The 27,247-nt window shown below is 43.5% G+C and overlaps 1 protein-coding gene across 2 annotated transcripts in view; it reads left to right on the forward strand.

The window, feature by feature from the left end:
* ren (renin) overlaps positions 1-27,247 on the forward strand; it is a 70,534-nt gene that overhangs the window by 12,748 nt on the left and 30,539 nt on the right. For both annotated transcript variants that reach the window (XM_072278791.1, XM_072278790.1), the window contains exons 3-6: positions 5,255-5,378; positions 11,123-11,241; positions 17,325-17,521; positions 21,772-21,894. In XM_072278791.1, the coding sequence (XP_072134892.1) occupies positions 5,255-5,378; positions 11,123-11,241; positions 17,325-17,521; positions 21,772-21,894 (563 nt within the window). The remainder of the gene's footprint in view (positions 1-5,254; positions 5,379-11,122; positions 11,242-17,324; positions 17,522-21,771; positions 21,895-27,247) is intronic.

The raw sequence follows: 27,247 nt of genomic DNA on the forward strand, positions 1-27,247 counted from the left end.
CCAACTCTCCACCCACACCAATACCTTACCCCCAATACCGTGTGCGTTAAGTTTGCACACTAATCTCCTATGTGGGACCTTGTCAAAAGCCTTCTGAAAATCCAAATATACCACATCCACTGGTTTTCCCCTATCCACTCTACTAGTTACATCCTCAAAAAATTCTATGAGATTCGTCAGACATGATTTTCCTTTCACAAATCCATGCTGACTTTGTCCAATCATTTCACCGCTTTCCAAATGTGCTGTTATCACATCCTTGATAACTGACTCCAGCAGTTTCCCACCACTGACGTTAGGCTAACCGGTCTATAATTCCCCGGTTTCTCTCTCCCTCCTTTTTTAAAAAGTGGAGTTACATTAGCCACCCTCCAATCCTCAGGAACTAGTCCAGAATCTAACGAGTTTTGAAAAATTATCACTAATGCATCCACTATTTCTTGGGCTACTTCCTTAAACATCCTGGGATGCAGACCTTCTGGCCCTGGGGATTTATCTGCCTTCAATCCCTTCAATTTACCTAACACCACTTCCCTACTAACATGTATTTTGCTCAGTTCCTCCATCTCACTGGACCCTCTGTCCCCTACTATTTCTGGAAGATTATTTATGTCCTCCTTAGTGAAGACAGAACCAAAGTAATTATTCAATTGATCTGCCATGTCCTTGCTCCCCATAATCAATTCACCTGTTTCTGTCCGCAGGGGACCTACACTTGTCTTTACCAGTCTTTTCCTTTTTACATATCTATAAAAGCTTTTACAGTCCGTTTTTATGTTGCCTGCCAGTTTTCTTTCATAATCTTTTTTCCCCTTCCTAATTAAGCCCTTTGTCCTCCTCTGCTGAATTCTGAATTTCTCCCAGTCCTCGGGTGAGCCACTTTCTCTGGCTAATTTGTATGCTTCTTCTTTGGAATTGATACTATCCCTAATTTCTCTTGTCAGCCACGGGTGCACTACCTTCCTTGATTTATTCTTTTACCAAACTGGGATGAACATTTGTTGCAGTTCATCCATGCAACCTTTAAATGCTTGCCATTGCATATCCACCATCAATCCTTTAAGTGTCATATGCCAGTCTATCTTAGCTAATTCACGTCTCGTACCTTCAAAGTTACCCCTCTTTAAGTTCAGAACCTTTGTTTCTGAATTAACTATGTCACTCTCCATCTTAATGAAGAATTCCACCATATTATGGTCACTCTTACCCAAGGGGCCTCTCACGACAAGATTGCTAATTAACCCTTCCTCATTGCTCAAAACCCAGTCCCGAATAGCCTGCTCTCTAGTCGGTTCCTCGACATGTTGGTTCAAAAAACCATCCCGCATACATTCCAAGAAATCCTCTTCCTCAGCACCTTTACCAATTTGGTTCACCCAATCTACATGTAGATTGAAGTCACCCATTATAACTGCTGTTCCTTTATTGCACACATTTCTAATTTCCTGTTTAATACCATCTCCGACCTCACTACTACTGTTAGGTGGCCTGTACACAACTCCCACCAGCGTCTTCTGCCCCTTAGTGTTACGCAGCTCTACCCATATCGATTCCACATCTTCCCGGCTTATGTCCTTCCTTTCTATTGTGTTAATCTCTTCTTTAACCAGCAACGCCACCCCACCTCCCCTTCCTTCATGTCTATCCCTCCTGAATATTGAATATTCCTGAACGTTGAGCTCCCATCCCTGGTCACCCTGGAGCCATGTCTCTGTGATCCCAACTATATCATAATCATTAATAACAATCTGCACTTTCAATTCATCCACCTTATTACGAATGCTCCTTGCATTGACACACACAGCCTTCAGGCGCTCTTTTACAACTCTCTTAGCCCTTATACAATTATGCTGAAAAGTGGCCCTTTTTAATGCTTGCCCTGGATTTGTCGGCCTGCCACTTTTACTTTTCTCCATAGTACTTTTTGTTTCTACCCTCACTTTACACCCCTCTGCCTCTCTGCACTGGTTCCCATCCCACTGTAGTGAACTAACCTCCTCACGCCTAGCCTCTTTAATTTGATTCCCATCCCCCAACCATTCTAGTTTAAAGTCACCTCAGTAGCCCCCGCTAATCTCCCTGCCAGGATATTGGTCACCCTAGGATTCAAGTGTAACCCGTCCTTTTTGTACAGGTCACGCCTGCGCCAAAAGAGGTCCCAATGATCCAAAAACTTGAATCCCTACCCCCTGCTCCAATCCCTCAGCCACGCATTTATCCTCCACCTCATCGCATTCTTACTCTCACTGTCGCGTGGCACAGGCAGTAATCCTGAGATTACTACCTTTGCGGTCCTTTTTCTCAACTCCCTTCCTAGCTCCCTATATTCTCCTTTCAGGACCTCATCCTTTTTCCTACCTATGTCATTGGTACCTAAATGTACCACGACCTCTGGCTCCTCACCCTCCCACTTCAGGATATCTTGGACACGATCAGAAATATCCCGGACCCTGGCACCAGGGAGGCAAACTACCATCCGGGTCTCTGGACTGCGTCCACAGAATCGCCTATCTGATCCCCTTACTATCGAGTCCCCTATCACAACTGCCCTCCTCTTCCTTGCCCTACCCTTCTGAGCTACAGGGCCGGACTCTGTGCCGGAGGCACGGCCACTGTCGCTTCCCCCGGGTAAGCTGTCCCCCCCAACAGTACTCAAACAGGAGTACCTGTTGTTAAGGGGCACAGCCACCGGGGTACTCCCTATTACCTGACCTTTCCCCTTCCCCCTCCTAACCGTGACCCACTTGTCTGCCTCCCGTGGCCCCGGCGTGACCACCTGCCTGCAACTCCTCTCTATCACCTCCTCACTCTCCCTGACCAGACGAAGGTCATCGAGCTGCAGCTCCAGTTCCGTAATGCGGTCCCTTAGGAGCTGCATCTCGATGCACTTGGCGCAGATGTAGGTGTCCGGGAGGCTTGTAGACTCCAGGGCCTCCCACATCCGACACCGAGAACAGCAAACTGACCTCACACTCATACTGCCCCTCTCCTCAAATAACAACAGAAGATGAATGCCAAACCTCCCTCGCCTCGCCTGTTTCCGCCTGTTGTGTAGATTTTTCATCCCCTCCACATTATCATCTCACACTACCACTCACCTAAGCCCGTTGAGCCGAAGCCCTTAAGTCTTCACTCTGCTCCCGGCTCACTCCGCAGCCCGCAAACTCCGCTGCCCGCTCTATGAGGCTCTGTTCCTTTTAAATCTGCCGCGCTGCACAGCCCGACGTCACACGCCTGCGCAGTCCCGCCTCTCAGAACGCCGTTGGAGAAAAAAAAATAACGAAAATTTCAAAAATGCCTTTCTCGGCACTCCCACTCAGACTCTCAGACTCCTTCTACAAAGTATTTTGTAGATGCTCCGCACTGCCGGCAGTGGAAAGAATGACTTCTTTAGGCTGGTGGGTGGGGTTGGCTATTTTGTCCTGGCTTGCATCAAGCTTCATGAGTGTTGTTGGAGCTGGCTGCGTCCGGGCAAGGAGAGAGTACTTCATCACACTCTGGAGTTGAGACAGCAATGGTTACTCTTTGGGGATGGATTGTTACAGAATGCCAGCCTCCTTGGTTTTAGGCCGGGGTGTTTACGTTCTGTGGTGTGGTGAGGGGCAATTTTTATTTGTTTACCGTGTGAAGGTTGTTGAGTTTGCATGTCAAGGAAGGAAGCGCTCCTTCCTGCCTTACGGAAGAAGCAGAATAAACATGTTAGCTACACACTCTCGTAGACTGGTGGCCAATGGGTGTTGATGGGAGAGAGAACGTAGAGAGTGGTTCATAAACATGAGTAAATCCAGAGGTGCTGTAAACCCAAAGCACACACACAAAATGCTGGAGAACTCATTGTCCACTTCCACGTCTCATCCCAAATGATTCTTGGCTCTTCATAGTCACACAATCATAGAAAAATAACATGGAGAAAGATCGTGCTTTGCAGCCCAAGGACCAAAAGGCCTCTTTCAGTGCCAATAATAACTCCACAGTTGGATCGTCACTACATACCGAGAGACAATTCAAGGTTAATGGGCAGTAAATTCTGTGGAACATAGGCACAAAGTGCTAGAGGAACTCAGCAAGTCAGGCAGCATTTATAGAGAGGAATAGATTTTTCATCCCCTCCACATTATCATCTCACACTACCACTCGTCTACATTCTGGGCGGTTTACAGTAACCAAATAATCCAGCATACACTGTCTTTGGAACGTGGGAGGAAACCAGGGCACCCAGAGAAAACCCACGAGGTCACAGGTCAATGTGCAAACATGTCTCTGACCACGCCTAAGGTCAGAGTCAAACCCAAGTCTCAGGCGCCGTGAGGTAACTGCACCGCGATATCATCTGGCTTATGCTTGAATCATAGGTCACTCTGCACCACCCTCTACCCTCTGGCTTTGGTCTTGCCTTGCCTCCTCTCCTTGTTACTGTTTGCTCTGTCTTCAAAGTAAGGACCCTCCCACAGCCTGAACACTTAGCATCTATTAGTGGCCTGAAACTACACCATCTTCCCTCAAAACTTCGCCAAAATCTGAACCCCCTCCCAAAATAACAGCAGCAGTAAACACAAAAGCTGAAAATTCTGACACAAGAGACTGCAGGTGCTGGAACCTAGAGCAACAATCCATTCTGATGCAAGGTTTACACCGCAGCTTCTCAACGTCCTAAGGAGGCTAAAGAAATTTGACACGTGCCCTTTGGCTGTCACCAATTTTTATCCATGCATCATGGAAAGCATCCTATCCAGATGCATCATGAGTTGGTATGGCAACTGCTCTGCCCCAGCCCTCAAGAAACTACAGAGATTTGCGGACATAACTCATCATGGACTCTGTCTACACTTCTCGCTACCTCAACAAAGCTTTCGACCTAATCAAAGACTCCTCCCACCCCGAACATTCCCGTTTCTCTCCAGATCGTCTTCTTTTGCACATTGGTTGTTTGTCAGTCTTTGTTTAGGTGTATTTTTGCCATTGATCCAAATTGTCTTTGATCTCCTGTGAATGCCCGAAAGACAATGGATCTCAGGGTAGTATTTGGTGACACATGCGTACTTTGATAATAAATTTACTTCAAGGCAGTTTCTTCCTGTTTAATCTTCTCTGTAGATGCTGCCTGAACTGCTGAGTTCCTCCAGCATTTTATATGTGTTACTCTGAATTTCCAGCATCTGCAGAATCTTTTCTGTTTAGACTTTAATTTGAACTTTGGCTTTGACAGATTATACATAAACAGCAGACTTTTGTTATTGTGTCTCGTGTTTCTCAGACCCAGTACTTTGGGGAGATCAGCATCGGGACCCCTCCACAGACTTTCAAAGTCATCTTTGACACAGGATCGGCCAACCTCTGGATACCTTCCTCAAACTGCTCACCCCTCTTCGCGGCCTGTTGTAAGTGCATTGCAAAGGGCAAACGCCATGACATCACTGCGGTTCAGTAAGAAGGACCAAAGTCAGCCAAGTCAAGGGAAGGGTAAAGAGGATGACTAAAGAGATTTAAAAATTAACTTTATTTGTTACATGTATATTGAAACATCAAAACATGCAGGAAAATCAGTAGGGACTGTGCCCGCAAGTGTCGCCACACTTCCAACACCAGCAAAGCATAACCACAACTCAGTAACCCTAACCCATAAGATCATAAGATTATCGGAGCAGAATTAGGCCATTCGGCCCATTGAGTGTCCTCTGCCATTTTGTCATGACTGATCCAATTTTCCTCTCAGCCCCAATCTCCTGCCTTCTCCCCATATCCCTTCATGCCCCGACCAATCAAGAATCTATCAACCTCAGCCTTAAATATACTTAAAGACCTGGCCTCTGCAGCTGCCTGTGGCAAAGAATTCCACAGATTCACCACTCTCTGGCTAAAGAAATTCCTCCTCATCTCTGCTCTAAAAGAATGCTGCTTTATTCTGAGGCTGTGTCCTCCGGTCTTAGACTCTCCCACCATGGGAAACATCCTCTCAACATTCCCTCTATCAAGGCCTTTCTCCATTACACATTGGAATCCAGCACCAGCCTAATTTTCCCAATGTACCTGCATATTGAAGTCCCCCAGGACTATCATTACATTGCTGTTTTGGTCTGCATTTTCATTCTCCCGTTGTAATTTGTCGACCGCATCCTTATGTTGGGGGTCTGTATACATGCCCATCAGGGTCTTTTTATCCTTTCAGTTCCTTTGTTTATCCACAATGGTTCAACACCTTCTGACCCTCTGTCTCCTCTTTCTAATGATCTGATTTCATTTTTTACCAATAGAGCAATGATGCTCCCTCTGCCTTCCTGCCCATCCTTTCAGTATGATGTGTATCCTTGGACATTAAGCTCCCAGCTATAATCTTTCAGCCTGATTCAGTGATGCCTGTAACATCATTCCTGCCAATCTGCAACTGTGCTGCAAATTCATCTACCTTATTCCATATACTGTTCACATTCAGATACAACACATTCAGTCTTGTATTCACCCTTTTCATTATTGTCCTCCTTTTACTTTGTAACTCATCCTTTTGGCTGCAATTTTGCCCTATCAGCAGCCTCTCCTCACTACGCACTGCCTCTGTTTGTAAACTAGTTACATTATCTTTAGCCCTACTATCCAACTTTCCTAAGATATTTATTCCATTGAAATGTAGACAGCTCAGGACCATAGCCGCACCATGCTCAACCTTTTGATTCCTAACCTTGTCCGAGGTCCTACCAGCATCTGCCCCCACAACCCCTCCACGAACTGTTCCAGCACTCTGGTTCCCATCCCCCTGCAATTCCAGTTTAAACCCCACAACGCAACATTAACAAACCTTCCCGCTGGGATATTAGACTCCCTCCAGTTTAGACGCAAAACGTACCTTCTGTACAGGTCCCAACTTCCCTGGAAAAGAGCCCAATGATCGAAAAATCTGATGCCCTTCCTCCTACACCAACTCCTTAGCCACATATTAAACTGTATAATCTTCCTAGTTCTGGCCTCACTAGCACATGGCAAGGCTGGCAATCCTGAGATCACAACCCTGGAGGTCCTGCCCTTTAACTTAGCACCTAACTCCCTGAACTTGCTATGCAGAACCTTGTCACTCATCCTACCCATATCATTGATACCTACGTGGACCACGACTTCTGGCTCTTCACCTCCCACTTAAGAATGCTGAGAACTCGATCTGAGATATCCCAGCCCCTGGCACCTCGGAGGCAACAGACCATCCAGGAGTCTCGTTCTTGCCCACAGAACCTCCTGTCTATTCTCCTAACTAAAGAATCCCCTATCATCACAGTGTGCCTCTTTTCCCCTCTTCTCTTCTGAGTCACAGAGGAAGACTCAGTGCCAGAGACCCAACCGCTGTGACTCTTCTCTGTTAGGTCTTCCCCCCCCCCCCCCACCCCCGACAGTTTCCAAACTGATACACCTGTTGTCGAGGGGTATGGCCACAGGGGTACTCTGCACTGGTGTGTAACCCCTTTGGCCTTCCTATCACCCAGTTCCCTATGTCCTGCACCTTGGGTGTAACTACATACCTCTCTATATATCCTCCCAAATGACCCGGAGTTCATCCAGTTCCAGCTCCAGCTCCTTAATGCGGAGTGTTAGAAGCTGGATGAGCTACTCACGGTTGTAGTTGTCAGGGACGCTGGCGGTCTCCCTGCCTTCCCACATCCTACAAGAGAAGCATTCCACTACCCTGCCTGGCATCTCCACTGGCCTGGCTAAGTAGATATAAAGATGAGAAGAAAACAAACGAGCTTGTCTTTTCTTTGCTTTCTGTGACTGAAGCCTCAAAGAGCTAAAGCCTCAAGATCACCTCTCTGACTCTATCCAATCAGACAACAGCCACTGTGCTTTTCCTCCCTTCCTTTAATTTGCTCTTACTAATCAGTCAATCCCAGATGCCGATGGGTCACTGGTCAAAGCTCTGTTATGCTGCCATGATCTGCTGTTGCCTTTTATCCTCGGTCAGTGGACCTGATTGAAGTCCCCTCCTCTCCAAATTTCCAAAGTCTGGATTGGCCGCTGGTCAAAGCTCAAACCTGTACATCTTTGCAACGTGGGAGGAAGCCAGAGCACCCAGAGGAAATCTACGCGTTCACAGGGAGAACGTACAAACTCTTAACAGACAACGGTGGGAATTCAGCTCCAATCTGTGATAGATGGCAGCTTAAAGCTAATGTGCTGCTATATTACCATACACCCCTAATATTAGCTTACAATTAATTGTCTTTTAATTTCCTTAGCTCTGTTATGTCTTGTCCAACACCTGAATCTGACTGAACCAATCCACCCCAGCAATAACGGAGCAGGAAAGAAATCAGTCTTAGCAAGATAGAGTCAGAGCTTGACGACTCATTGCAAGCAGCTCCCTGCAAAGCCACTCATTATTTCTACTTTAATCACTCAATCACTTTTAAATCTAAATTCTCTGTCTCTAAGGGTAGCATAGTAGAAAAGCGGTTTGCCTAACGCTAGTACAGTGAAGGGGATCCAGGTTCAACTCTGTTGCTGCTTGTAAGGAGTTTGTACGTTCTCCCCATAATTGTGTGGGTTTCCTCTGAGTGCTCCAGTTTCCTCCCACATTCCAAAGATCTACAGGTTACTATGTTAATTGGTCACTTGACGGGTGTGGCCGATAGACCCTGTTACCATGCTGTATCTCCAAATAAAAAGACTGCAGTTCACTGTGTAATGATCTGATCCGTACAAACAGCACACAAAACAAGCTTTTCACTGTATCTCACTCACAGTAATAAACCAATTCCAATTCCAACATCAAAGACAAAGTGCAATACATTTAAAGTAAAACAATTCTAAAATTAGATGAAACAGAAAAAAATGTAAAAAACAAAATATGATGCTCAGAAAAAAAAATACAAAATTAAAACTAGTGCAAGAAATAGGGGGAAAAAGACATGAACTAGTGGAATGATTTAGTCTTAGTGGGTAAGAGGCAATTAACAGCAGCATAGATACTGTATAGTTAAATGTCTTTTTTTGTGAGCTAATAAAAATGTCTGCAAAATATTTCATAAATTCATTTTACTTTAAGAATGTGACTTTCAAAAGTGCAGATACTGTGCACAGGTTTTTGGATCAATGGTAATTGTTTGCTAGTATGTTATAGAAAACCTTAGTGGGTATGGTGACTGAGATGGGAAAGATGGGGGACAACCTCAGTTTAATAATGAAATGGGTTTTTGAATGGATGGGTATCGTTTATTGTTGAGCTTTACTAAGGAAGTCAAAACCTGACACATTTGCTTCAGCTTTTTTTTAATAACTGAAAATAACTTCTTTTGCTAAACACAATTGTAATCACAAATCACTAAAGTGAACCAGAATGCTAAAAAAAATCAAAAATGTTCAGGTAATCCCAGCAGGTCAGGTGGCATCTATGGAGGGGAATAAACAGGCAATGTTTTGAAGGGTCATGGCTCAAAATGTCATCTGTTTATTCATTTTCATAGATTCTAACTGGCCTGATGAGTTCCTTCAGCATTTTGTATGTTTTACTCTGGATTTCCAGCGTCTCAACTAATCTGACTTTCTAAAGGATTATCACATTTTATCCACTAGATGGTGCTATAGACCAATCACAAACCAGAGAAAATCTGCAGTTGCTGGAAATCCAAGCAACACACACCAAATGTTCATGAAAGTTTAACAATCCTCTGCCAGGGAACCACTGTCATAATTCTGCAGAACCTCCGCTATCTCCAACGGGATCCCACCACCAAACACATCTTTCCCTCCCCCCCTCCCCAACACTTTCTGCTTTCCGCAAGGATCACTCCATACGTGACTCTCTAGTCCATTCATCTCTCCCCACTCAACCCCCTCCTGGCACTTATCCTTGCAAGCAGGCCAAGTACTCCACCTGCCCCTACACCTCCTCCCTCACCAACATTCAGGGCTCCAAATAGTCCCTCCAGGTGAGGCAACACTTCACCTGTGAATCTTTTGGGGTCATGTACTGTCTCTAGCACTCCTGGTGTGGCCTCCTGTATATCAGTGAGACCCGACATAGGTTGGGAGACTGCTTCACCGAGCACCTAGGCGTGTGATCTCCCAGTGGCCTTTCATTTTAATTCCACCTCCCATTTTGACACGTCAGTCCATGGTCTCCTCTGCTGTCGCTATGAGGCCACAATCAGGTTGGAGGAACAACACCTCATATTCCATCTGGGTAGCCTCCAACCTGGTGACATGAACATCGATTTCTCAAACTTCCAGTAATGCCCCCGCCCCTTCACCATCGCCATCCCCTTTTCTCTCTATCACTTTGAGTTTCCCTCTCCTCTCCCCAACCTTTTATATCTACTCCTCATCTTCTTTTCTCCAGTCCTGCCAAAGGTTCTCAGTCTGAAGCATCAACTGTACTTTTTTCCATAGATGCTGAGTTTCTCCAGCATTTTGTGTGTGTTGTTACAGACCCATAGTGGGTTCACATGAAGCTAGCATATAAATTTTCCTTGGTTCTGTTCAAGAGCTTTGTTTCTATTTTTATGAATATTTTTGAAGTACTTTTGGGTGTTGTAAAAGAGAAATGTCAAGAGATGCATCCATTGCTTTTTTTCTATAAAACAGAATAACATTTAAATTTTCACTAATAATAAAATTGTGTGCAAACTCAATACGTTTAAAATTTGCCAGTTTCTCTCTTCCACTTCTGCTGAAAGGTTCCAGACCCGAAATGTCGACTGTTTCAGTTTTCACAGACGCTGCCTGATCTGCTGACTGTTTGAAACTTTTCCTGTTTTGGTTTCAGATATACATCATTTGGAATTTTTTGATGCTCATTGAAGTTTAACAATTCTTTGCCAGGGAGCCTCTGTCACTGCCCAGCATATCGCACACACTTGTGATTTGCTTGTGTTCTGAAAGTCACGTGCAGCATTCTCAAAGCAAAATGAACAGCGAATTCTTAACATTGAAGATTTATTTCTGGCAGAGGGTTTTATTGATTGGGATAAGCAGCATTTTCTTTATTGAGATTTTTTTGGATCAATTCATTTTTATTGCTTTTATTGGTTACAACAAAGAAAAAGGCAAACTCCTGATTGCAATACATTTTAAATTAGAACAAAGAGAAAATAATTAAATTGCTTGAAAGTAACCAGCTTGCACCTTGTTCGTTCCTTTGTAGTTTCCCATAACAGATATGACTCATCTAGATCAACAACATACGAAGCCAATGGAAAAGTATTTGCTATTCATTATGGGTCTGGTAATGTCAAAGGAGTCCTCAGTCAAGATATTGTAATGGTGAGAAACATTCATCTTTAAAAGTAAAGGTTAAGTTTATCGTTAACAAATGCTCTTAATTCAGGATTGCTCACTGTGTGGCCAGGGACCACTGAGGTAGAGGGTTATAGAGAATGCAGCACAGAAACAGGCCCTTCGGCCCATCTAGTCCATGCTGACCTAATCTTCTGCCTAATCCCATCCACCCGCACTTGGACCATGTTTCTCCAAACCCCTCCCATTTATGTAACTATTCAAATTTCTCTTAAATATTACAATTGAACCTGCATCTACAGTTTCTACTGGCAGCTTGTTCCACACTTGCACCACCATCTGAGGGAAGGTGTTGGTCAGTAGGATCTGTCCTTCAGTGAAAAGAACTGCCCTATTAATGTGCAAAGGGAGCTGAATTGTAATATTGAACATGAGCAGAACAATAATTTATAGTGAGGATCTTGAGTTATAGGGAAAGGTTGGCATATTTTTCCCTGGAGTGTAGGAGAATGAGAGAAGATTTGATAGGTGTATACAAATTTGTGAGGAGTATAGATGGGGTCAATGCAAGCAGGCTTTTTCTATTGAACTTGGGTAAGACTGCAACTAGAGGTCATGGATTAAGGGTGAAAGCTGAAATATTTAAGGGGAAGCTGAAGGGAATTTCTTCATTCAGAGAGTGGTGCGAGTGTGGGACAAGTTGCCGGTGGAAGTGATGGATTCAGTTTCAAATGCAACATCCAAGAGAGGTTTGGATAAGTGTATGGAGGGCTACGGTCCACATGTGGGTCAATGGGACTTGGCAGAATAACAGTCTGGCATGGACTTGATGGGCCGAGGGGCTTGTTTCTTCTGTGCTGTAGTGTTCTATGACCCTATGTAGTCTCCTTGTCACTCTATTTCCTGATAACCAGAATAATTGTCCATCTTTACTTGTGTGTAGTTTGTCATTAATTCGATTGTGTTTCTTTGTATATACTGTGAATGACTGCAAGAAAATGAATCCCAGGGTAGTACACTATATGGTGGCACATAGGTGCTTTAAGAATAAACTTACTTTGAACTTTGATCATTTTGACACATTAACACAAAGAATAGGCTGGAAAGAGTGAAAAGAATATTTAAGCTGGACAGGGTACACAGAATATTTACGAGAATGCCTCCAGGACTTGAGGGCTGGAGTTACTGGGGGAGGCTGCAGAGGCTTGGACATCAGTTTAGGAGACTCAAGGGTGGACTTACAGGAGCTTTGACAGGATAAGTACATTGTCCTTTTCCCTGGGAAAAGGAGTCAAAAAGTAAAGGCTATAGAACTCTGAGCAGAGAGGAGCAAATTTAAGGGGACTTGAGGGGTAATTCCTTTGTAGGGAGTGTGGTGTGTATATGGAATGAGGAAGTGGTTGATGGGAGTACAACAACAGCATTTAAAAGATAATCGGATATGAAACTTTTAGAGGGATGTGAGCCAAACACAGGCAAAATGGACCAGACTAGATGTGCAGCTTTGACCAGTCCATGGCTCCATTGTCCACAACAGGATTTGAGGAGCTTTGAACAGCTTGGGACAGGCGGGATATTAATGCAGACATTGGAGACAAAACAGTTTCCTCATCCAGAACCCACCAGTGTTCATATATCTCTGCTCCTGTCCCTACCCTAGCCTCTGGGGCTTGGCTGAAGTACCACCAACCCTTGCTCAAAAAATTGCAACGTAGAAGCAAAAGGCGTAGGCTTCTCTGCCCTTTGATCCTATTCCATCGGTTAAATGATAATTTGCCATCTTCATCAACAACTTCCTGCCCAGTCACCATATCCTTGATTCAAAAGTTCAAACTACAAAGTAATTATCAGAGTACATATGTGGGCATACTCAATAAATTCAATAGCCATAATAGAATCAATGAAAGACCACGCCCAATAGGGCAGACAACAAGCTGTGCAGATACAAAATAATAATAATAATAAATAAATAAGCAATAAATATTGAGAACCTGAGATGAAGAGTCCTTGAAAGTGAATCCACAAGTTGTGGGAACACTTCGGTGACGGGACAAATGAGTTGAGTGAAGTTATCCCCCTTGGTTCAAGAGCCTGATGGTTGAGGGGTAATAATGGTTCCTGAACCTGGTGGTGTGAGTCGTGAGGCTCCTGTACCTCCTTCCTGATTTTTGCAGCGAGAAGAGAACATGTCCTGGGAGGTGGAGATCCCTGATGATGGATGCTGCTTTCCTGCAACACCACTCCATATGGATGTGCTCAATGGCGGGGAGGGCTTTGCTCGTGATAGACTGGGCTGTATCCACTAATTTTTCTAGGATTTTCCCTTCCCTGCAAAACTTCAGTGGGCACTAAACAACCTAACCTCCATCTTACAAAAGCAGAAAATAGAGTCACTTAAAGACTGAGGTTAAGGCATCTCCTACAGGAAATACTAAGCAGGTTGGCTGGCCCTTGTGTAGAGAGAGAAATATAACAAGCATTTCAGATGAATGACCTACAGTACATTGATTTTCTGTTTAGATTTTGATTTTCAATCTGACTCCACCCCCACAGAAACTGAGGTAGAAAATTCCTGAGATCTACCGTTCCATAAGACCATCAGTTATGCTCCACCATTTCATTATGGCTGAACTATTTTCCCTCTCAGCCCCAGTCTCCTCCCTTCTCCCCATATCCCTTCATGCCCTGACAAAATAAGGATCCCTGAGGGATGAACTTTCTTCCCAGCTCCATTTCGTGCTGAGATTATGATTAGAATCTCCAGCCAGTGTAAGTGGGAACTGTGTACTACACATGGAAACATATATGGGTTAACATATGAGGAGATTTTAATGGCTCTTGGCCTGTACTCGCTGGAGTTTAGAAGAATGGGCGGGGGGAGATTTCATTGAAACGTATTAAACATTGAAAAGTCTGGATGGAGTGGGACATTGGAAGGATGTTTCCTATAGTGGGGGAGTTTAAGACCAGAGGGAACAGCCTCAAAATTGAATGATGTCCATTTAAAACAGAGATGAACAAAATTTCTTTAGCCGGAAAGTGGTGAATCCGTGCAATTCATCGTCACAGATGGCTGTGCAGGCCAAGTATTTGGGTATATTTAAGGTGCATGTTGATAGGTTCTTGATTAATCAGGGCGGCAGAGGTTATGGGGAGAAGCCAGGGGAGTGTGGTTGAGAGGGACAACAAATCAGCCATGATGAAATGGCGGGGAAAATACTGTAGGCCATACGGCCTAATTCTGCTCCTATACCTTATATAAGGCATCCGTTAGTCTTGCGAGACCATGGCTCTGCACCTGGAAAGTCTTCACTCTCCAGGGCGCAGGCCTGGGCAAGGTTGTATGGAAGACCAGCAGTTGCCCATGCTGCAAGTCTCCCCTCTCCACAACACCAATGTTGTCCAAGGGAAAGGCATTAGGACCCATACAGCTTGGCACCACAGAGCAATGTGTCATCGCAGAGCAATGTGTGATTAAGCACCTTGCTCAAGGACACAACACATTCCCTTGGCTGGGGCTCGAACTCACGACCTTCAGGTCGCTAGTCCAATGCCTTAACCACTTGGCCACGTGCCCACCTATGCCTTATAGTCTTATGAAATTATATAGAAACTATATACTAGAGCAGCAGTTAGTGTGATGTTATGACAGTGTCAGTGACCTGGGTTCAATTCCCATCACTGTCTGTAAGGACTTCGTACGTTCTCCCCATTACCACCTGGGTATCTTCCAGTTGTTCTGGTTTCCTCACAGATTCCAAAGACGTAGAATTATTAGGTTAATTGGTCACATGGCTGTAACTGGGTGGTGTGAACTTGTTGGTCCAGAAGGGCCTGGTACCATGCTGTATCTCTAAATAAATAAAACACCCACCTACAATTTGCCTACTGGCACAACAGGTCCACAGCAGGTGCCATCTCATTAGCTCTTCACTCAAAACTGGAACACTTGGAGAGCAAAGGTGCATATATCAATTGCTCTTTATCGACTACGGCTCAGCATTCAATTCTATCATCCCCTCAAAACAAATCAATAAGCTTCAAGACCTTGGCCTCAATACCTTCATATGAAATTGGATCCTTGATTTCCTCACTTGTAGATCTGAATCAGTTCAGATTAGCAACAACATCTGCTCTATGGTCTCCATCAGCATAGGTGCACCACAAGGCTGTGTGCTTAGCCCCCTGCTCTACTCACTTTGTATTAATGATTGTGTGGCTAAACATAGCTCCAATGCCATATTCAAGTTTGCTGATGACAACCACTGTTGCTGGCTGAATGAAAGGTGGTGATGAAGTAGCATACAGGAGGGAGATTGAAATCTGTCTGAGTGCTACCACAACAATAGCCTCTCACTCAATGTCAGCAAGACTAAGGAGCTGATTATTGATTTCAAGAGGAAGAAACTGGAGGTCAATGAGCTTGCCCTCACTGGAGTACCAGTGGTGAAGATGGTCAGCAACTTTCAATTCCTCATCTCAGAGGACCTGTCCTGGGCCCAACACGTAAGTGTAATTACAAAGAAAACATGGCTGTGTCTTCACTTCCTTAGGAGTTTGCAAACATACAACATGACATCAAAAACTTTGACAAACTTCCACAGATGTGTTGTGGACAGTATATTGACTGGCTGCATCTCAGCCTACTATGGAAACACCGATGCTCTTGAACAGAAAATCCCACAAAAAATAATGGATACAGCCTAGTCCATCATGGGTACAGCCCTCTTCAACGTCAAGCACATCTACATGGAGCATTGTCACAGGAAATTAGAAATCCCCACCATCCATGTCATGCTCTCTTCTCACTGCTGCCATCAGGAAGAAAGTACAGGAGCCTCAGGACTCACACCACCAGTTTTAGGAACAGTTACTACCCCTCAGCCAACAGGATCTGCATTCAACTTTACTAGCCCCATCACAACCTATTGTTGGATCTCTGATCCTTAGGGTTCTTCCAGGAGTCAGAAGTGGTGAGCAATCTTAATGATGAAATATAATTTAGAGTAGAAACAAACATACAAATATTTAGCAAACTAAATGAAGAACTGAGAAACTATGCCAAGGGAGGAATGAATGCTAAGGAGTACAAGACAAAGGAATAAAGATGGCGCTTCTGAAAAATCTGAAACTTTTATAGATAAGACAAAGGAAATTCCTTAGATAGTGATAAATTAGTTACTAGGCTACATAATTAAAACAATTACATTATGTAGGTAATGTGCTAATACTTAGCCAATGAAAAATGAGAAAAATGAGAAATAAAATTGAGAAAGCTAAATCGTTAGTTTAGCTACTATATTGCTTTCTGCCAGTGAGTGCAAAAACTACACGAATTTGTTAAAAAATACAAATCCTATAAGAAGGTATTATAGGGTTTCCAACACTATGGACTCATTTTTAAGGATTCTTCATCTTCATCTCTTGTTCTCGGTATCTATCTATCTATCTGACTGTTTGTTTGTTTATTTATTATTTATTTTGTATTTGCACAGTTTGTTGTCTTTTGCACGCTGGTTGTCCTCCTTGTTGGGTGTTGCCTTTCATCGTCGTATTATGGTTATTGGATTTATTAAATATGCCCACAAGAAAATGAATCTCAGGATTGAATGTGGTAACATATATGTACTTTGATAATAAACTTACTTTGAACTTTGAATCCCTTTAAGAATCATAGCTGTTTCAATAAGGTCACCTCTCATTCTTCTAAACCCTGCCATCCAGGCCATGCCAGGTTCTCACAGCTACCTTTGGGCAGGAGCTACAGAAACTCAAAGTCCCACTCCACCAGGCTGAAGACCAGCTAACTGCCTTCTTGAATCGACTGGCACCACCCTAATCACTGCAGTTTAACCGCTCTATGACCACTTTTATCACTTTGTACTATTACGTATTTTTTTGTTCTAATTGTGTTCTTTCTTGTACAAAATGTGTGCATTTATGTTTAATTTATGCTTTTCTTGTGAACGCAGCTAATCTGATGCCATTTACCTGTGATGCTGCTGCAGGGAAGCTTTTCATTGTGCCTGTGTGTGCATTCACTTGGGCATCTGCCAAAAAAACCCGACTTGGCCTTTGACCTCAAAAGACCGCTTTCTTTTGTTTGGTAGGTGGCCAATATCCCAGTTATCCAGCTTTTTGCCGAGGCCACCTCGTTGCCTGCGATACCTTTCATCTTCGCCAAGTTTGATGGTGTCCTGGGGCTGGGATTCAGGACCATTGCCATCGATGACATCAAACCAGTGTTTGAAAGAATCCTGGACCAACATGTCCTCAGTGAAGACGTCTTCTCTGTTTATTACAACAGGTAGGACCACCCACTTCCTGATCAGCTTAACAGAGAGGTAGGGACGAATAACAGGATCTGGTGTGGTGTGTAATGTGAAGAAGGGAGACGTTGAGAGAAATTTCATAGCGGGAGGATAAAGTGACATCATTTTGAGATATGGCAAGTTGCAGTAATTCTTGGCAGGATAGTGTCTTGGTAGGTGGGGTCTTCTATTCTTTGGCAACAGGGTCTTAACTGAGTAGATTTTTAGGGGAAGGATAACGTGTCAGGGCATTTGGGGTTAAAGAGATCAGGAAATGAAGGGTAGCGTTCAGGGGTATCTTTGGGAAAAGTTCAATGTTACAGTATGTATATCTAATAGGAGAGGTCCTCTCTCCTCTCCTATCAGATTCCTTCTTTTTCAACCCTTTACCTCTTCTAACTATGATCTTCCAGCTTGAACCTTTCCACACCTCCCCATCCACACACCTTCCCCTTCACCTGGTCTCACCTATCACATTCCAACTCGTGGTCCTTCCCCTCCCCCCACCTTCTTACTTTGGCTTCTTCCCCCTTCATTTTCAGTCCTGGCAAAGGGTCTCAGCCCAAAACTTCAACTGTTTATTCCCCTCCATAGATGCCGCCTGACCCACCAAGTTCCTCCAGCATTTTATGTGTGTGTATTGTCCAAGATTCGAAGCATCTGCAGAGTCTCTTGTGTTTTTGACATGGTCTGTCTGGGTGGTTTGCAAAACAAAAACTTTTCACTGTGGCTGGGTACATGTGACGATACCACAGCAAACCCATCTCCAATACCAACCTGTTGTATGAAAGGGAAGTGAAAATGCAATGTTAAGCAAACAGATGAGCTCATGGAGAAATAGGCAATCTGCAAATGAGTGATCCGGGATGATGTGCACAATCGATTTCCCAGGATTGGGAAATCAACAAGTTAGACACCATAGTTTTAGGGTGAGAGGGGACAGATTTAATTGGAACCTGAGGGACAACACTTTCATCCGGAGAGTGCTCTGAACATAAAACGAGCTGCCAGAGGAAATGGTTGGAGCAGGTACATTAACCACCTGTAAGCAGTTGGAGGAATACACTACTGCCATCTTACAGCTGTAAGATCGGGGCTCAAACCCCACCACTGTGTTTGAGGAGTTTATGTATTCTCCCCATGACCATGTGGGTTTCCTCTGGGGGCTCCAGTACCTTCCCACATTCCAAAGATGTACGTTTCGGATTAATGAGTCATGGGCACGCTGTGTTGGTGCTGCAAGGGAGACGATGTTGCCCAGAACAATCCTCGCTGATTTGATTTGACAGAAACAGTGCATATCGCTGAATGTTTCAATGTGACTAATTAAACTAATCTTTAAGCATTATGATCTTTAAAAGGCACTTGGACAGATACACAGATAGGAAAGGTGTAGAGGGAAATGGGCCAAATGTAGGCAAGCGGGACTAGTTTAGATGGGAATCTTGGTTGGCATGGACCAAATGGGCGGAAGAGTCCAGTTCTGTGATGTAAGACTCCATAAGTTTATACTGGAATTATGGTAAAAATAGGATTAAGAAAAAGGGGAGGGATATCACTGAAATGGAGCAATGAGGAGATGGAATTGAGAGATAATGTGAAAGATGAGTGGGGGAGGAGCTTATCACAAGCATTAGGGTAACGGAGGGGTTCATTGTAACAGGATGAGGCTTGATGAGCGGTCTCTGCCCGAAACATCGACCCTCTATTCCTTTCCACAGATGCAGCCTGGCCTGCTGAGCTCCCCCGGCATTTTGCGGTGTGTTGCTCTGGACTTCCAGCATCTCTTTGTGTTTGGGACAGTGTAGAGAGGAGGCAGGTTAATAGACCAACATGAGCATTGGACGGCACGTCCGGGAGGCTAGCGTGTGAGATGCAAAGGCATGCAAGCTGAGGGTGAAGTCATGCAAGAAGCAGAAGCAAGGAATGAGCTTCATTGCTTTTAGATCAGAGACGCGCTTATTCAACCATAAATTGATTAGTGTGAGTCTAAGTGCTGTGAACAAGAAGATTCCCATGTTGAAACTAATAAAAAGCAATTCTCTATTTTCCCTACCTGTTGCCCAGCATCAGTAACCAAATCTCTGTGATCACTACTATGATTATGAGGACACGCAGTCCTCTTTTATTGCCATTTAGTAATGCATGCATTAAGAAATGATACATTATTTCCTCCGGTGTGATATCACAAAACACAGGACAAGCCAAGACTGAATAAACTGACAAAACCACATAATTATAACATACGGTTACAAACAGTGTAACAATACCATAACTTGATGAAGAAGTCCGTGAGCACAGTAAAGTTCAAAGTTTCTCAAATGTCCCACATCTCATGCAGACGGGAGAGGAAAGAAAAACTCTCCCTGCCATGCCGACCACAATCCAACTCTGAGTCATCTGAAAACTTCGAGCTCTGATCAGCTCTCCGACACCGAGTACTGAGCACCATCTCTGTCCGAACGATTCAACCTCCTTCTCGGTCGCCAAAAGCAGGCAAGGCCGGGGGTTTTGAGGCCTACCTTCCAAAAGATTCATGACCACACAGTAATGACAGCAGCGAACGGGCGTTTCAGAAATTTCTCCAGATGTTCCTCTGTGCTTTCATGTCTGTCTCCATCAAATCAGAATTGTCCACGGCCCCTATTTAACAGATACAATATCATTTTCACCGGAGAGCTGCGCACGCGTGGCGCGCTGCCATCTTCTCCTCCCGCCGAACACATAAAAGTCCATTGTTTACTGTTATAATCATAAAAAGAGATAATAGAAAAATTAGGATGCTTGAATGATTTTTAATTTTTATCACCCAAGAATGAGTTTTTCATTGATTCTGTTGTATTTTCTTACTCGACTGTGAAAGACCACAAGAAAATGAATCTTAGGGTTGCATATGGTGAGATATATTTACTTTGATATTAAATTTACTTTGAAGTTTGAACCTGGTCAGTACCCATTCAGCATTTGAGGTCAGCAGCCATGAGGGCGGTGTCCATTATCATCTTTGGGAAAGGGGTGACTGGAGGTCATATAAGACTGAAAGAGTACAGAGAAATTTTACGAGGATCTTGTCCGAATTTGAGGACCTGAGTTATCAGGAAAGTTTGAATAGGTGAGGGCTTTATTCTCTGGAGAATGAGCAGAGATTTGATAGACGCATACTAAAATTGAGGGGCATAGATAAGATAAATGCAAGGAGGATTTTTCCACTGAGGTTGTGTGAGATTAGAACTGAAGGTTGTAGGTTAAGGGTGAGAGGTGAAATATTTAAAGGGAACCCGAAAGGAAACTTATTTACTCAGAGGGTTGTGTTGGTGTGCCAGTGGAAGCGGGGGAATACGAGTTCAATTGCAACGTTTAAGAGAAGTTTGGTTAAGTACATAAACACAAGAGATCCTGCAGACGCTGAAAATCCAGAGCATCACTCACACAAAATGTTGAGAATTCAATAGGTCAGGCAGCATCTATGGAGAGGAATAAACAGTCATCGTTTTGGGCCAGAACCCTTCATCAGGACCCCAGTGTTAAGTAAATGGATGGGAGGGGTATGGAGGGCGACTGTCCAAGTGTGAGTTCTTTGTATGAGACAGAATAACAGTCTAGCATGGACTAGATGGGCCAAAGGGCTGGTTTCTGTACTCTATCATTCTATGACTGTGCTAAAACCTTTAGGGTTATGTCTAAGAGTTACACCTGTATTACCTAAATCAGATATCCTTGTGGGTATTCTGTGTATTTTGGTCAACTTAATGGCTAGCCCTGGACAGTCACAGAATGATTGACCAGATGCCATCCTAAGTGAAGAGGTTGATTTTGTGGGATACGTTGATACAGATGTTAAGAGGCATAGATCGGCTGGGTAACCAGAGACTTTTTCCCAGAGCAGAATTGACTAGTGAAGGAGGCATCATCTTAAGGTGGCTGAAGAAAGCACTGGAGGGATAGTGGAGGCAAGTTTTTTACACAGAGAGTGGTAGGTGTGTGGAACTTATGTGAGGGCTGGTGGTAGAGGCAGATACATTACGGGTATTTTAGAAACTCTTAAGTAGGCACTTAGATAACCGAAAAATGGAGGGCCATATCGGAGGGAAGGGTTAGATTGATCTGTGGGCTGAAAGGCCTGTTGTGTGATGTATGTTCTATGTTCTAAGATTTCCTTCACCCCTCTCCACCTTTCCCTCGGTTCCTTCTTTCCTGTTACCTCGCGGCTTTTTATTAACTTTGTCTGTGCTCTTGATTCACGCAGAGATTCCCACGAGACTCCAGGCGGCGAGGTTATCCTGGGGGGCACTGACCCTTCCTATTACACTGGAGAGTTCCACTATCAGGAGCTGATCAAGGCAGGTCACTGGCAAATCAGGATTAAAGGGTGAGCCACACACCAGGAGTCTGTACTCACATCTTTCTGTGTAGTTAACAATCAAACGACGCAATTTCTCAAAGGAAAGAAGGTTTATATTTACAACTCTCTAACTTTGACTTTTAACTTTGTAACTCTTTTGTTTAACCGACCGCGTAACTTAGTCAGAATGGATCATGTGCCTCAGAAGGCATTGGTCATTTTCATTTAGAGATGCAGCACGATAACAGGCCCTTCCAGTCCAGACAGCCTGCATCACCCAGTTACGCCCATAGGACCAATTAGCCCACTAACCAGAATGTCTTTGGAATGTGGGAGGAAAATGGAGCACCCAGAGGAAACCCACTCAGACACGGGTAGAACGTACTAACTCCTTACAGACAGCGTCAGAAGTTGAATCTGGGTCCCTGGCATGTAATAGCATTATGCTAACCCACTACACTATAGTGACATTCCAATTATGCTAAAATTATGTTTTTCTCTAGTTATAAAGGCATTTATGGAGGAAGGAAATAACTGTTGACGATATGCCTTTCCCTTTTTAAACCTGTATAATATAATAAAATCCTTGAAGCTCTCACCCATTCAATCCATTGAACCAATAGATAATCCTTCATCAGATAATGGTTTTTGTCCTTACAGTCTCTGTAAGTGTCCCTGCTTCAGACCTTAGTGAGCCTTTCCAGCAATACGGAACAGATCTGTAGATCTTTTATAGCATAGACCCATCAATAAAGTCTCTTACCAGAGCAAACCAGTCGTCCTCATCCACCCCATTCTCAATACGTAGCCCTGATAATTATTTTACTCCTGGAGTCTACCCCATGCCCTCTTGAAAACCATCGCTGACTGTGCTGTCACTGTGAGTACTAGATCACGGGTACTTCCTGCGCTAATAACGCACACAAAAAGATTCTGCAGATGCTGGAAGCCTTGAGTCCTGACGAAGGCTGTTGGCCCGAGACGTTGACAGTTTATTCCTCTCCTGCTGCTGAGTTCCCCTGGCATTTTGTGTGTGTTGTTTCCTGCATGACAAAGCTTTTCTTCACATCCCGCTTTTCGAACTGGAATCAGGTTTATTATCACTGACATATGTGATGCACTATCAATTACTCCAAAAGACTGGAAGTAGAGTAAATACTGAAAGGCTTTTATTAACAGTAAATGGACCAACGTCCATGCTGAGTATCTGCCCCGGACTGAGGGAGGAGCAGTGGCACAATCACCTTTATTCAGGGGTCTGTGGGAGGAGCCACGGGGCAGTCAGCAGAGGGGCGTGTCCAGACAGGTAACCCAGTTACAACATATATATATATATATGGTTTACCACAATATTTCATGAAGTTTGTTGTTTTGCAGCAGCAGTACAGTGCAATACTAAAAAAAATACTATGTTACAATAAGAAATATTTAAAAAATAATTAAATAGTGCAAAAAGGGAGCAAGATGGTGAGGTGGTGTTCGTGGCTTCATGGACTGTTCAGAAATCTGATGGCAGAGAAGAAGAGGCTGTTCATAAAACAGTCAGTGTGTGTCTTCAGGCTCCTGTACCTCCTCCCTGATGGTAGCAATAAGAAGAGGTCATGTCCTGGCTGGTGAGGGTCATTAATAATAGATGCCACCTTTTTGAGACATAGATACAATAGATAGCCAGAATCTCTTTTTCCTAGGTTTGAAATCTCATAGTTTAAAGGGCATAACTTTAGGTGAGAAGAGTAAATTACAAAGGAGTTGTGCAGGGTAAGTTTTTTAACGCAAAGAATAGTAGATGGCATTGTCAGAATAGTGGTGGAAGCAGATATGATACTAGCATTCAGCGGTGGGGGCGGGGGGGCCATGGTAGCATAGCAGTCAGCATTACGCTTTACGGCACCAGTAATCGTAATATCAGGGTTCTATTCTTGCCACTCTCTGTATGGTGGGTTTTGGCATGAGCCCCCAAATCCTCAATACCTTCTACAAGGGCATCATTAAGAGCATCCTGACTGGCTGTATCACCACCTGGTACTGGAACTGCACCAACCTTAATCGCTGGGCGCTGCAGAGAGTGGTACGGACAGCCCAGCACATCTGCGATGTGAACTTCCCTCCATTGAGGACATTCACAGCAGCAGGTGCAGAAAGGAGAGCTGGAAGATCATCAGGGACACCAGTCACCCCAAACATAGACTGTTTCAGTTGCTTCTGTCTGGCAAACGGTACTACCACGTTAAAGCCAGGTCCGCCAGGCTATGGGACAGCTTCTTTCTACAAGCCTTTAAACTTGTAAGTTCACATGTCTGTAGATTGCGACAGAGTCATGACACGAAGATCTTTAGTCCCCCACATTGTGGGACAGATGTAAGATCTAAATAAATTCAAATTCAAACTCAAATGCAAATTCAAATTTTTACGGGTGCTCTGGTTTTGCCCCACATTCCAAAAACGTTTGGGCTGCCACTGGAAGTGTGTTCTGCCCCCAGCATATCCTCAGACTGTGTTGGTTGTCAATGCAAATGATGGACTTCATTGAATTGTATGTCTTGATGTTTTGATGCACGTGTAACAAGTAAAACTGATCATTAGATAGGCACATGAATATACAGGGAGTGGAGGGATGTGGACCATGCACAGACTGAAGGGATTGTTTCTGCAACTTCTGCCCGATGAAGGCATCAACTTAATGTCCAAATCTTCTCACCTACTTGGAGAGCAGAGATGGGCATATGTCCCACTATTCATCCAGATCGACTTTGCAGATTTCAAAGAATCCATGTGGAATCTGCAATCTGGAGTTCAAGTATGATCTTTCCCACTAATTTTCAAACTGTAGCTGGCAAAGCTAACATATACAGGACTGTGCAAAAGTCTTAGGCACGTATGTCTAGCTAGGGTGCCTGAGGCTTTTGCACTGTGCTGTAGTAGTTTTATATATTGCACTGTACTGCTGCCGGAAAGAAAACAATTTCCATAACATATGTGAGTGATGATAAACCTGGTTCCGATATGGGTCTCTATTGTGGACTGAGAGTGGGAAGGGGGCAAGGAGAGGGGAGTCATGTGTGGGAAAAGGGGGAGGGAGTGGGAAGCACCAGAGAGTATTCTGTGATGATCAATAAACCCATTGTTTGGAATCAGACCTTGCCTGGTGTCTCTGGGCTGGGTGTGTCTGTACCCCGTACAACCCCCCCACTCCGCTCCTGGCACTCCTCCTCTGCCACCTGTCCCTTGCCCCTCCCCTGGCACTCCACCCTCACCATTCCCACCACATTGTTGCCCGCTTCTATGTTTGCATGATTTGTGTTTTTTTTCCCTTTCTCTGCACAATGGGAATGGGTCTTTCATGTTTTTAAATTGGGTTCATTCGGGTTTCTTGCTTTGAGGCTGCCTGTAAGCAGGCAAATCTGAATGTTGTATAATTTATACACACTTCAATAATAATGTACTGTGAACCTTGAATCTTTTCTCCTGCCTGATTTACATACTCACTCTCCACTCCATGTTGGCAAATACAGGACTGTGCAAAGGTCTTAGGCACCCTAGCCCTATATATATATGTATATACCTAAGACCTTTGCGCAATACTGTATTATTTATCTTAACTTGCTCATGAACTAAAATGCAGGCTGGGCCTTTTCAGTGACCACCAGAAGGTACATTCACATATCTGCATCGGTTAGGAATCACGTAAAGACGAGCAAGTAAGGATAGGAGATCATCATCATCATCATCAGGTGCCGTGCCCAGTTTGAGCTTTGACTGCCATGGCCCACACACTCCTGTTTCGGGTCAAGTGGATCAATTCATTGGTATTCATTTCCAGTTCTCTGGTTGCTGTTTCCATCATCATTTGTCTTTGTCTTCCTCTTGCTTTCTTCCCTTCAATCTTTCCCATAATTACCGTGCATTCTAACTCCTTTTTCTTAGTCACATGTCCAATGAAGTTATGTCGCCTTTTCATGATCTCATACATTATTTCTCTTTTTGTATTTGCTCTGTTCATGACATCCTCTTTAGATATACATTTCGTCCATGATATTCTTTGCATCCTCCTCAAAAACCACATCTCTGCTGCTACAATTCATTTCCTCATGTTACTAGATATTTTCCAACATTCTGAGCCATATAGCATAACTGGATAAACGTAACATTTCAGTACTCTGAGGCGGGTTGTCATGCCTAGTTTAGTATTGGTCAGTATACTCTTCATTCTCGTAAAGGTGTTTTTTGCCATCCCTATTCTTCTTTTGATGTCCAAATCACACCTGCCACCTGATGTCACCCAGCTTCCTAAGTAGCAAAAGTTCTGTACTTGTTTTATGTCTTCCCCGTTTATTCTCAGCCCGCAGATAGGATTCTCCTTCTTTTCAGATATCACCATACATTCTGTCTTTTTGCAATTGATAGATAGACCCATTTTTGTACTTTCTTCAACAATTATATCAATTAAGTTTTGTAGTTCTTCTTCTGTACTTGCAATTAACACAGTGTCATCTGCATATCTGAAATTATTAATATTTTCACCACCAACTTTGGTTCCCAAGATTTCTCTTATTTTTTGTAATATTGTTTCACTGCACACATTAAATAAATCAGGGAAGAAAACACACCCTTGTCTAATGCCTCTCTTGATTTTCATAAACTGACTCACTTCTCCACCTATTCTTACAGCGGCAGTTTGTTCCCAGTACAGGTTTCTGATTAGGCAGAGGTCTTTCAAATCTAGATCTAGAGTTTTCTGTAATATTTCAAATAACTTATTGTGCTTCACTTTATCAAATGCTTTTGTGTAGTCAATAAAACAAACAAACGAATCTTTTTGCATTTGAATAGCTCATTCTGATAGCATCCTTAACATCAATATTGTGTTTCTTGTACCTTTGTCTTTCACAAAACCACATTGTTCTTTACCTATTTCAGCTTGTATCTTACTATTAGCTCTTGTCATCAAAATTCTTTGAAGTATCTTGGTGATATGACTCATTAAACTTATGGTCCTATGTAATTCACATTCTATTGCTCCAGCTTTCTTAGGAAGAGTGATAAATACTGATTTTTTTTCATCTCTTCTGGTATTATTCCAGTATCATAAATGTCTTTGATTAAATCAGTAAGGTTTTCAATTCCATAATCTTCATGGGCGATAATTTGTTCTATTACTAATTCATCAGGACCTGCTGCCTTTCCTTTCTTCATTTTATTTATTGCATTACGAACTTCAGATTTTAAAATACTTGGACCTTCAATGTTTTTCTTAATTTCTGGTTTTTCACCTCAATTGTCTTCAAACAATTCCTGAATATACTCAGTCCATCTGTTCATAATCTCATCTTTTTCCATGATAATGGTACCATCCTTTGCTTTCAACATCCACCTGAAGAAC

The sequence above is a fragment of the Mobula birostris genome, chromosome 14, assembly GCF_030028105.1.
Source record: "Mobula birostris isolate sMobBir1 chromosome 14, sMobBir1.hap1, whole genome shotgun sequence".
Lineage (NCBI taxonomy): Eukaryota > Metazoa > Chordata > Chondrichthyes > Myliobatiformes > Myliobatidae > Mobula > Mobula birostris.